This window comes from Gallinula chloropus (genome assembly GCF_964237585.1).
Source record: "Gallinula chloropus genome assembly, chromosome: 10".
Lineage (NCBI taxonomy): Eukaryota > Metazoa > Chordata > Aves > Gruiformes > Rallidae > Gallinula > Gallinula chloropus.
The window spans coordinates 10,638,380-10,651,527 of NC_140095.1; the positions used below are offsets into that span (position 1 = coordinate 10,638,380).

The window sequence follows — 13,148 nt, forward strand, 5'->3', positions numbered from 1 at the left end:
CAAATACTCTGACAGTACAAACAGAAGCAGAACAGTTCAACTTCAAGCAGACCTGTGAGCTCCCTGGGGTTGGAGACCACCACTGACAGTGCTCTGAGCTGACCGTAGTTACCAGTAATGTTTTATTTGATGCCAAATGTTTTAATTGAGGCTCAATTCCAATTACTAAAACACAAGGAAGCTCATGTGCACGCAGGTGTTGTATTCCAGTGAATGCCACAGGTCACCTTTGGCACAGACAGTACCTGATCAAAGAAATATTAATGAAATCATCTTCACCTGGCAAGGGGATTAATGAGAGAGCCCAAAGACCCTTCCCCTCTCCAGTGCCAGTAATTGTCGCTGAAAAATTTATTAAGCCAAGACTGAAGTACAGCAACACCTCTCAGTTACACAATACATATTAAACCCCAAGTTTAATTAAATCAAAGCAAAATAAATCTTACACCTGACAGATGCTAGCATATAGGGTCACCACACTGAAATACAGGCCACTGTGTCAGAAGCAGTTACTGGTACCCAGGAATTCTGCATTCATTTGTCTTAAAAACTGTCATGATGTAAAAAAAAAAAAAAAAGCAAGATGCTTCACAAATAACATCTTTATTAATGAGTTTTCTTTTCACATTCCTTCAAGTGACGTTTAATTGAAATCTGCATAGTCCAGAGTGCAAAAAAAAAAATAGTAAATTCATAGGAGTTAGACCCAAATGTGAGTGTTGGGTTTTTTTTCAAGATAAATCAGAGTGGTCACGATCACAGGAATAAGCAACCTCCAGAAAGAAGTGACTGGGAAGACACAAAGGGGCTGAAAACCACCAAACACACAACTGTGCTCAGCCTGTCACAGTTCATGAAGCTTCACACAAAGACACACAACACCCATTCACATCCCTGTGCACAACAGAACATAAACTACAGGAGACACTTTCTCTAGTGAGTGAAACGAAACAGTGAGACTATTTGTGTGTTTAACTGAGCATCCATCAGCTATTCCCACAACAAGGAACCATGACAACACATGGGGGGATAAACACAAGGTCCAGATTTCTTCATGCCCTTCTCAGAACCACTCCAAAACTAGCACCCTACAGTAGGAAACACAAAATTGGAGTGTTTCCATAACACTAAGAATTACTCTAACACACACTTTTAAAGCAGCATCACCTCCCTTCTTTTTGAACCCTTAATACTATCATCCCTTTCCTTGCTGCTAATGTTATGTGGGGTTGGAAGAGCAGGTGAAGAAGAATTCTCAGCACCCATGCAATGGCTCAGCCCGTGGAAGTGGTCTGCAGCACAACACCTCCACCTCCAGCTTCATCTCCATAAGCACAGGCAAGGCAGTCCCAAGTCTCCCACATCAACACCAAACTGTGACTGCAAGGAGAAGGTTTAATATTTACACTATCTACTGATGTAGCTGTTGCTCTCTTATAACCATCATCAAAAATCTAGAGGAAAGGAAAAAAAAAAAGGAAGAGGCATGTCCCCTACATCAGGGCACTTGGTAGTGAGGTCTCACATGTTGTCCACACGCTGGTAAAAGACCATTTCTTACCTCTGGTTTTGATTTTATATACCAGAGATGCTACTCTAGAGCTGAGCACTAGTTTAAATGCAGAGTCCTCTCATGTTGGTCATTTGGAAAAGCCAGTCACTGCTGTCACTCTGAGCTTCAGCACGCAGAAACTGGGCTTGACACTCTGCATATGATTGTGCAGCAATACACATCAGGTACAATTCACACTAGTTAGGTTCATGAATTATTCATCTTCCTCAGATACACAATCTAGGGCTGTAGAGATGTGATCAGCAATATTCAATCATACAAGTTTGGATCTGGGCAAGGAGCACATCTCATTTACCCACTATGAACCTACAGGATTCAAGTCCAGCAGGTCAAGAGAGAAAATTTATGAAATCAAACTGGTCAGAAACACATTTGCTGCCATGGATACGGGAAATAAACGGCCTGAAGTATTTTGGAGAAGACTTACATCAGCAAGTAGCAGGGATTCAGTAAAAACATGTGCAGCAGTTGGTTCTCTTGCAAGGGGAAAACAAACTACACAGCGAAACTCAAACCCACCATGGTGAAATAGCAGCTCCGGAGCTGAAACCCTACCTGCACTGGACAGAGGGGAGTACAACCTCCCCAGCACACAGGAGCACTAACCACAGCTCCACAGAGCATCTGCCAGCATCAACAAGACATTGGCAGACATCTGCTTCAAAACACCCCTCTCTCAAGAATAACCTGCTTTCTCCCTGGGGAACTGATGCACTCAAAGATGGGGAAAACCAAGCAGAAGTCTGGAAAGGAGGGCTGCAGAGAGACAAGTTTCACCCCAGAAGAAAGCCACCTGGGCAGCCAGCAGCTGGCAGACTGGCCAGGTTTCAGGGCAAAACCACAGAAAACAAGATTGTCCTTGGTGGTTCAAACCATCAAATGCAAGACTGGCTGATTGGATGTGGGCTGATAAATTTTCACAGGCAGCAATGACAACCTTTCCCCTCCCTGCCCTGGCAATTTAACAGGCAAATCTTCTGGCAGACCCCAAATCTAATTAAAATAGGAACAGAGTATTTAGCACAATGGTATTCTCTGTCTCTTCAGAAAGCAGCCTGTATTTCTTATGTCACATCAGGGGTTTAATTCAAGAGACCAACAGAGTAAGACCACTTCTGACATTAGCTGAAGATATACATTGGCACAACTGATCTACATTATTTGGACTTTTTAGAGGTGGTGATGATGAGGGCATCAGCTTAGACTTTTCTTTCACTGATGCAAAATCCTAAAATAAACATGAGTTGGTAGTCTGAAAGAAACACCTTAACTCTAACACACAATGAAACTACTTTGTGGCCTTCTGTGTTTCAGGAAAATATCCCACATATTCAGATCAGGCAGCCTCACTAAGTTAAGACACATTGAAACAAAACATTTTCCATTAAAGTTGCCAAAAACTGGATTGAAATTTATTGCATGACGTTGCATAAGAAAGTATATTATTGAAAACCGTAAGGCATCATGCAATTATCCATCAGCTAATTATTTATTATTCCTTGAAAGATGGTTATATACTCTAAAGTTATAAAACCAGTTTCAAAAAAGTACATAAAAAATTTAACATAAGCATTAAATATTTTTTCACATGGTCGTCGTTTTTAGCTGTTAAAAAGTGCATTCAAACATACTGTACTGGAAAGTTGCTCTGACCAAAAATGGTGCTGGAGACTTGTTAAATTAAAAGCTGCAAAAGAATATTGTATGGGATTAGAAAGCTCACAGGTTGTGGTACTTAAACTTAGTTGAAATTATTTTTTTCAATCCTCACAATTTAGCGTATGTGATAGAATTAGCTAAAAATGCCTATTTTTATAACTAAACAGTCAAATGAATTCAAGTTACGTACACTAGGTGATCAGATAAGAGGCAGACTTAATATTCAGAGAGGGGACAGAATGTACTGGTGGGGTTTTGGCATCAATCGATGTACTGTGCCATCCAGCGAAAGCCTTCGCCGTAGCCTTGTCTCTTTAGCACACTGCACATGAACACTTCTAGCGGCCTTGCATTCAGCTCTTTGAGTGGTACACTGCCCTGCAGAGAGACAGAAGGTGGATTCTGAGTTACAGCATCATTACTCTACGTGGACACACGTCTCAATGTGTCGGGGTAGACAGCAGGCCTACCAGCGGCCTAACTCTCTTCACCGGACGTAGGCCCTGAGGATATCTACAGTTATTTAGTTATACACTAATACTTCATAAATTAAAAACCTTTTTTCTTCTGTGGCTGGAGTAAACTGGAGTCAACACAGAAATAAGGCAATCAAACTTCCTGACAAATTAAAAAAAAAAAAGCACAAAACCACCCAAAAAATCCCCAACATTTTACCTTCCCTGTTGTCTGGCCATACAGACCAAACATCTCTCGTAACCTCTCTTCACTAATGGCTTCAGGTCTGTCAATCTTGTTACCAAGAATTAGGATAGGCACATTAGCAATAGTTTCATCTGTCATTAGTGACTGCAAAAGAAAGGAGAAAGGAGAGATTAATTTACAATTCAGACAGTCAAATTGCTACTACTCATGTCCAGGTGGCAGCAGAGCTCTGTTGGACACTGGGAATCTGAGCTGATTTCTTAGAAGCTAAAGTTAAAACTTACAAAAACTAATTTAAACTTACATCAAGTTCTTCTTTTGATTCCAGCAATCTTTCATGATCTGCACAGTCCACCAAGAACACAATGCCATTAATTGCAGGCAGGTAGTTCTTCCACACTCTGCGAGCTACAGGGAAGATGGGAATGAAAACGAAAAGGAAATTACCCTCAGATTCAGAGCAATGCACATCAGTAACTAAGCAGCAAGTGGGTTATTTCCAAGTCTTAGCTTATGTTGCCAAAACTCAGGATGCAATTTGATGTTTTACAGAGCTTGAAATAATGGAGCAAAAATTCCCTGTACTGGTATCATCACATTATCCATCCCATCTGCACACCAATGTACTGTTTCCCTGAGAATAATTATCAACAAAGGTAAGTTTGAAGCATCAACCTTACAAGTAGGTGTAAGTGATTCAAAGGACAGAATCCTCTGCAAAATACAGATATCCCTCAGAAGTGCTGCTCTATTTCAGCTCTTGCCAAACTGTATTTGGGATCTGTGATAAGTGGTTGAGACAGACAAAGGAGCAGTGAATGGGTTTTGTGCTGTCAAAGAGTGTATAGGAAATTGATCTCTGCAGCATGGTCATATTTCTGATCCAAAACAAATGGGCTGCAGACAACTAACACAATTCAGTGAAGTGAGTCAATGTATTCTCTTACCTTGAGCATGTCCACCCAGATCGAAGGTAGTGAAAGTCATGCCCGCAATTGTCAGCTCCTCAGAGGCTAGAAACACACAGAATTATGTTTGCTGAGAAGATCAGGCAGTGCATTACAACAGCCTGCCCTCCTAGCACATAGATTTTTACTTTGTCTTGGGTCTTTTCAGTATTTTGACATTCAAGAAGCAAATCAGTACAATTTCTCTCAAAATCAGTAACACATTTAATGGTTAATAGCATTTTGTTGTTAAAACACATGTGAAAAATCTACAACACTAAGAATAGCAGAGAATATTCATGTTATTTATCCCTACGCATTACACAAACAGTTGGCTCCACCATCTGGTTTGCCAAAAAGATGGCACTTCACATACTAAGCTGCTCAAGATTTCTCCTCTTCACATCCTTTCCCAGTTTACCACCTCCTTCCTGGCCTTCGCCAATCCACATTTCTAACCTGTGTTGAACTTTTTCTCCTGTGAGGCCTCTGAGATAATTACACAGCAACCTCTGGGCCAAAAAAATCAGCACAGAGTACAGAAATACTAGTTTTCTAGTTGCAGAGAGGAGCTGCTCCCAAACACTGCAAGCTCTAATTTCCTCCAACTTCTGCTATCTCAACTCCCAGCACCAGCATTCTGCTTGTTACCTCTTTATTTTAACTCTGCCACACTGAACTACCCTACACATTTTTTCTGAGTATTACTTGAACTACCTACAGATTGGAAATCCCAGAAATTCCTTGGTTTCTCCTCAGTTACACTGTTGGCCTTACAACATATCATCAGGTCCTGCGTTTCCTGCCACACTCTAAGTAACTTTCTAGCTATGGAACCAGCAAAATCAACTTACTGGGGTGTAACGTGGGGACGTGTTGCCCCAGTCTGTCATCTTTGAGCATGTGCAGCAGCGTTGTTTTTCCAGCATTGTCCAGCCCAAGGAACACTAGTTTGCCTGATTTCTTGTACAGCCCTGGAAGAAAGAAGGATGTAGTGATTAATCAGTTAAATTGGTCAGAGTTCACTTCTAGCACTGGGGATTATTTTGCTCCTAGGAGCAAAGTGTTACAGTCACAGTGCAAAATACAGACACACCAAGCTCCTATCAATGCCCTTTATCCATGTTCTACTTGTACAAACTACCTTCATACTTACTCACATGACTGCTACACTATGTGTACTGTGTGCAGCTTATGGGATGCTCAGTAGGGGAGAGGCACTGATATAGCTGATGTAAACGTGTCACATTTACACTACCTTTGGAAAAGCAGAACAAAAGAGGACTAAGTTTTGCCAGCATAGCTTAAGTCTGCCCCAGCAAGTAAGTGTTAGTAAGCTAACACACTGCTCAAAGGTGGTGGAGTCAGGGGCAGGGGGTGGGTGCAGTGGTGACAGTGGGCTTAAAACATGGACCATATTTTACCATCACTGGGGTGATAAAGAAACATTCTGTGAAGTTCACAAGGGGGTTTTACTGTTAAAATTCCATCATCCCATCCTGCAGTCCCTATGCTTAACTACACCTTCTCCTGCACTCACAATCAACCCTCCACACCAACACCCTGCACTGGGCCCAGGGTGGGAGCCCTTGGATGGGTGCATCAGCTGCCCTGGGTCCCTCCACACGAGGCAAGAAGGTAGCAGAGCAAGCCAGTAACAGCTCCCTACAGCTCTCTTACTTATGTAATGTGTTATCCTCATATGTGTTTTATTTGGTGGGATTTCAAGTGATGCTGCTGCACAGGTGGCTGCTCAGACACCCCTGCAGATGCTGCAGCACTACAGGGGATACGTGCCTCTGCCCAGCTGACCTTTACACTGCTGGTGTTTGCTCACCTCTTCCCCTGCCTTTAAGCTAATCTCTGGGATCACATTCCAGTGGGAGATGCTTTGTAACTCAGAGCAGTGAATATTCTTTCATACTCCTCAGCTTGTTTCATCAGAGATCTTTATTAGAAGTAGTCTAGAGCATCTTCTTTCAAATACAACTCAACTTCCCAAGTTCACCTTCTCACATGCTAAAATTCCTATCAGCTATTAAACTACAGAGAAGGGAGTGGGCAAACATCTTCATATATGAACTTACATCACAGGTGAAACTCCAGTTCACACTTACCTTAGTAGTTAAACAAAATGCTACTAAACCATAACAAACCAGTAATATTTTTGCCCCTCTCAGTGCGGGAGCCTTTGCTCCCAAGTCAGGTGCTGCTGCAGTCCCTGAAACATTTTGTACTTCCCAAGTGTCCTTCATGGAAACCCAAGGCAAACAGCAGCAATATTTCAGCTCGGAGAAAAACTAAGACTACAGTTTGTATATAGAAAAAGAACCTTTGTGAGTTACAGAATTTTTTGTGGGCAAAGACATATAAAAGCCATCAGCCTGATGCCAGGACAGCACAGGGAGCTTCCCCAAATGTTATAATTAAACTTCTCCGAATGTAAGTGTAATTGAGACTGAAAAGAGAAAGTGTCTCTTCTCAAGTAAGAGGGACCCATTGAAAGTAATCCTCCTTCCTACTCCAAGACCCAGTATCTTTCACCAGAATTAGACTTTGCATGCACAGGCCTGGGAAAGCAGGCTAGTGTGCAGCAATCACTGCTTGGCTAAGGAAGAGCAGATAAGAAAGATTAGTCAACTTAGTTAAAATTTCACTGGCTAATATTTCAATAGTAGGCCAAGGGTCTAACATTCAGCAAAAAAGTTTAAACTTTCAACTGATAAAAGGTAGGTGGAAGGCTTGTCCTGATTCCTTAATCACAAATGCTTTTTATCCACTTCAATAAAATCCTTCCAACCTGCAAGTTGTGACTTTTACCTGTTCAATCTGCAACTGTTGTTCCTTTCCTTAGTGCACCAACATTCCTTTTTCTCCTGGTGTGTGTGTGGGGGTTGGGTTTGGTTTGTTTTGCACAAGCTAATAGTTCACCTCAGATCGATCACTACTGATTCAGACTCTTTTGGTCAGGGAATACTGTCCTGTGGCTCTTCAGCAGCTGCCAGCGAAGCCTCACACTGATTTTGGTGACACCAGCCACAGAACATGAGCAAGGGCTCCAGTATCGGGCACTTCACTTTGTGGGCAGCCCCCCACATTTGGATTCTCACCTGATATCCACATATGCAAAAGAACCGAACTAAAATAACCAAGTTCAGCTCTTAACAGCAGAGAAAAGTCAGGGGAAGCTACATAAAAGTAAGGTTGAATTACACCAGCTTAAGCCTGGTATGATCAGAAAAATCAAACCTATTATGTTCACAAAATAAAATATTTTTTTTCAAGAGGTTAAAGGATTAATGTGAGATTGAACAGAGAGCACGCTCTGGAAATCCTCACTATTGGTGAGTGAAATTTCTGTTTGAGTGTTACTGAACACACACCAAACCAAATATTATTATTTAAGAAGCGGCTTTGTTTGAAGATAAGAGGTGAACAGACATTTTATACAAGAAAAAGCAGAAGGAACAAACCCAGACAATAAAAACTTACCTAAAAACTGCAATACACTACTGAAACCACTGTAAATCCAATCAAATATGAAGGACATATCTGAATCTTATGGTCTGAAATAAACAGAAAATATAACATATTTAGGATCTGTCAGAACAGCACATTAAACAGCCCAGGATATTTACAGGGAACAGAAGTAATTCAAAGCCCTGGGTAAGAAAACCAAAACTATTTAGTTCTGGTAAACTGCCACAGACAAATTAAGTGAACCCCCCAGCACATTTATAAGTTACTGTAGACATGGAAGACAGAATCCAGACCTTGTGATTCAACAGTAAAGACCTTCTCCTCCCCTTGGAAAATGCCACGTGGACAGAAGCCTTCACAAGAAGTAAAAATAATTCTATCTTAAGTACGGTTTGGTGGAGGTGTGTGATGTTCCTCTGAAGATTTCAAATGGCATCTTCACATACACTTTGCAAGCAGGAAAATAAAGCAGCATTTTAGAGATGGCAATAGAGGGATGTCAATGCAGCCAGTGACTCAGCCTCCAGGGTTTGAAGCAGAGGTGAGAAGAAGGGGTGAAGAAGTTTTGTGAAGCTGAATCCAGAGAAGTTTGGTACCAAAGAAGCCCCTATTATTGGCAAATAACCTGTTTGTCTTGTAAGGGGAAGAGCTGCCTAGCACAAAGCACAGGAATTGCCATTCAAAGACCACAGCCTCCTGTACTGGCCTGTGCAGGCTGCCACAGCTTAAACCTCAAGCACAAAACTTTTTGACAAGTAGGGACCCCAAAACATCACCCTTCCCACTGAATTCCTTCATCTAGAATGTCTATAACCAAGCCTCTACCCATGTAATACAACCATCAACCAAGTTCAGCTGCCCATGACAGGCAGGACACCCCTTGGTACCAGGGTGAAGCTCTGCTACTCCACAAGCACGCTTTCTTTGTGGTGTGGTTAAAATATATAAAGGAAAGAAGGAAATGGCCAAGCTGGACTGCAGGGCCTGATGAATTCAGTTAGTTGTTCCTGCCCCAGAAAGGCACAGCCACAGCAGAGGTGTTGGGGGAGTTCAGCACACCTCAAGTGCCGGGGAGGATGGGCAGCACAGAGGAGGAACCGGTGCTACTGCCGAAGCGATGCTTTGGGGTACAAGAACGAAGGCATCACTAGGTCTGCTACACAGCCCCAAGTCCTGAATTCCTTCGCTTTCATCTTAATTTCCTCATTAGCTGAAGTGAGGATAATCGCACTGAAAGAGCCAGTTTGACACAGTGAATTAGTATCTAGTATTTAGACAGACTAAAGGGCAACATCCTTAGAAACATTTAGCCAGCTAATTGCTACTAGAGCGTGTAACCCCTGCTAACAGGGGGAACCGGAGTCCGACTGTTCTCAAGAAGCTGTACTGCAATAAGCGTACTCAGCTGGCAGAGGCATCCACGCTGCTGGAGGCTGTCCAGCAGCACTCATTTTGACACTGCAGCGCTGCCTTGGGGCATCACAAGATGTTTTTAGGATAGGCCTGACCCTGGAGTGCAGGACACAGTAATCAAAACAGGTCAACGGCAGATCAAAACCCAGGTATCTGTAAACAGCAACTACACTCCTGGCAACAAACAGCTTCTCTGCTATGCAACAACTGTATCACAGAAAGAAAACAGGGAAAGAGGAGGGAAAATATTTGAATTCTGTTTGCTTACACTGGAACAAAACCTGTTCAGATGATGAGGCACTGTCTTAGTTTCTCCACGACCAACCTAGAAGCCTCACCCACGTCCCACGTTACTCCGAACAACTGCTCAGCTGCAACAGGCACAGATTTTTAAGACTCCACATCAAATACACTTGTCAAGGTATAAACACCCAGTTACACAACGTCACCACTGAAACTGTCCCTTTGCATGGCTAAAAAGCAAAGGTCAAGAATAAGCAAACAGGGCAGAACATACACGTCAGCAGATTTATTTATTGCCTGAGCAAAATGCCGATCGAGAGAAGCCTCTGTGGAGCTCAGGGAAACCATCGACTCAAATAACCTGCAAATCAGGGCAAACAGCGTGATGTAAGAGATGTGCTCAGATTACTGAGGTGAGAATAACTTCACAGCATTCGGTTCTATTAACCTTTTCCATCTATTAAACTTAGGGATGAAACAAAACCCAGTAATTATGCCTTACAGAAAAGGCTTTAAGGGGCAAGATTCAAATGATTAAAGCAAAAGCAGGATTACCCTGCAAACACAAATGAGGTGGCATTAATGTAGGTTAAATTACCACCACCATAAAATAAGCGGTTTTAGAAGCAGAGCTACCTAAAGCCACCCAGAACAGCCTCTGGGTTAGCTGGCAGCGCTCAAAGGGAAATACTTTTAAAATGGGGAAAAAATAGGCAGCTAATTGTAAAGGTACACTGGTAATATTTGAATAGAGATATTAAATCTATTCTTATCACACAGGAAAAGTAGCGACATAATTCATAGGAGTGTCAAATCAGTGAGTTAAAATGTGGCTCAGGATTGGTATCGAGAACCGCTGAGGCATCCAAGTCAGGGAGCTCCAGTGAGCTGTAGGAAGAGCCAAGGCCACAACACACAGGGACTCAAACTCTGAGGCAATGCCTTCACAAGCCACAGGGAAAACAACAATCCTGTTTTGAGCTTATTTTAAGGGTTCCCTTGGGAATAATCAGTTGCAGACAGACAAACTTTTAAGGAAAAATCACAACGAACACCAGACACTCTTTTAACATCACCTACTTTTACAGACATTAACAACTTACTTGTGTCTCCTCAACAGAAACACAGAAGCTCATTTGCCACCATCACACCTACAACAGGTGGCTATCCCCTCAAGATGCCTCCAACAACCCTGGATGGCTTTCTTTCATCAGGAAAGCATCACTTGATAACTCCCAGAGAGCCCTGGAACCCAGTCTATAGACCAAGGAGACGGGTTTGCTCACTGGAGAGCACTTCTGACTGTAGGATGCTCACCCAGTGACTCTGGTAACATCTTGAGCAAGGCTTCTGAGGGGAACCTTGCTAACAGTGAGCAAACTTATAACTGTTTCTTTTATATGCCAAAAAACAGGGATTTTTTTCCAGATGTGCGCTTTTTTAAGCCAAAAATTCATCATTTCACCTCTGAACTGGTTAGAACAGCACTTACTTCCAAAGGCTGTGAAAAATTAGCTAAGGGAAAGCATCAGGCTTTTCAACAGAGTTTTAAATCCCTTCATGAAATAATTAGGAAACAGAAACCAGCAACACCCAAGAAGAACAGCTCTTGCAGTAACTGGCAACACAACATGCTGTACCTGGGTGGGTATGGCAGCGAGAGCTGGGTTTGACAGAGGTTTCTTCCCTAACTGCACCCCAGTCACAGCAACAAAACGTACAAGAAAATGCTTAAAGTCCACTGCCAAGAGGGTATTTGTGGCTTTTCAAATAGGATCTAATCACTGTCACTTAAAGTTGCAGCTTTATATATACTTTATACTTACTATACCATCCTACAATGTTACCACAGACAACAAACATCAACATCCCCAAGAAGTTCAGTAAATAAACTGCTATCTGCCTTCCCCAGCCCAGTTTATTCCATAAGAAACTGCCCTTCAAAGTGGGATTTTAAAATCTGAGAGTGGAAGAGAGGAGAGAGTGTGAAAAACAAGGTGATGACAGCTTTTCTTCGGATTTTAGTCAGGTTTTTTGAGAGCAAGTCATCCCTGCTATTTCAGAAGGAGTAAACGTCACACTGATGTTACCAGTTGGGATGCAAACCGGAAGGGCTAGGTACCCTGCAGCAGATAGCAAACTCAGTTGTGCCATTCCTTTTACTCCAAGACAGCCTATTTGGGTTTACCAGCACCTTAAGCACGCCCGGAGCAAGTGGTGAAGCTGTAACACACACGCAGGTTCCTAAGGGCACCTGGAGCAACAGCTCACCTGCTGTCTGGCCCACCGATCCCCTCCTGAGCTCAGGCTACCAGAGCCGGCCCTACCGCAACACTGCCCTCGCCCACCGAGCACGAAACAGGGCGTCGGAGTCACGATTTCTGGAAGAATACCGAAGACCGGCGGCAGCCGGGCACAGGCTCCCGGACAGCCGGGAGGTTACGGGGTATCACACCGCGGCCCCAAAGCGCAGACTCTGAGCGAGGTACGAGCCAGGGATACAAAAGCACCGGCGGGCAGGCGTGACAGGCCCATGTACCGGCCCCGAGGCCTGGCGGGGGCTCTCCCCTGTGTGAGGGGAAAGAGGGAAGGAAGGGAGGACCCGCCGCGGGCAGAGCGGCACCCACACCCCCTCAGCCCGCCCCCACGGCGCGCTGCCCGCGGAACAGCGCGGGCCGCGGCCTCCCCGGCAGCGCAGCGACCCCCGGCAGGCCCAGTCGCGGGCCAGAGGCCGCTCCCAGCAGGCTACGAAGGCGGCCCAGCGCCCAGTGGGGCTCGGCCGGCTGCCCACCCACCGACCACCGAAGGCAAGGCCGCCACAGGCAGCGAATAGAGCCCCTCGCCGCCCCTCATACCCCTCACTCACCCGCCGCTGCCGAGCCTGAGGCGCGGGCGCTGCGCTCCGCCGGCACCGACACGCAACCCCGCGGCTGCCTCCTGCTCCGCCCCCTGCGCGGCTCCTTCCGGGCCCGGCCGGCCGCGTCGCACGCACCGCGGCTGGGCTGGGCTCAGAGCTGAGCGAAACGCCGGGCTGGGCTGAGCGCTCCGCCCGGCCCGCAACCTCGCAGCCCGCCCGGCATCGGGGTCGAGCCGGGCTGGCCCCGCCCCTGCCCTTTTAAGGCGCCAGGCCCCGCCCGCTGCCGCAGCGCGCCGCTCCCGGAAGTGCCACG

The 13,148-nt window shown here is 44.6% G+C and overlaps 1 protein-coding gene across 1 annotated transcript; it reads right to left on the bottom strand.

The window, feature by feature from the left end:
• Window positions 1-582: 582 nt before the first annotated feature.
• Window positions 583-12,967, bottom strand: SAR1B (secretion associated Ras related GTPase 1B). Its single transcript, XM_084268734.1, has 7 exons — window positions 12,845-12,967; window positions 8,335-8,408; window positions 5,697-5,816; window positions 4,843-4,908; window positions 4,200-4,303; window positions 3,908-4,039; window positions 583-3,610 (listed from the first exon to the last, which is right to left on the bottom strand). The coding sequence occupies exons 2-7, from the start codon at window positions 8,390-8,392 to the stop codon at window positions 3,494-3,496; spliced, it is 597 nt and encodes a 198-aa protein (XP_084124860.1). The 5' UTR covers window positions 8,393-8,408; window positions 12,845-12,967; the 3' UTR covers window positions 583-3,493.
• Between the last annotated feature and the right edge of the window lie 181 nt (window positions 12,968-13,148).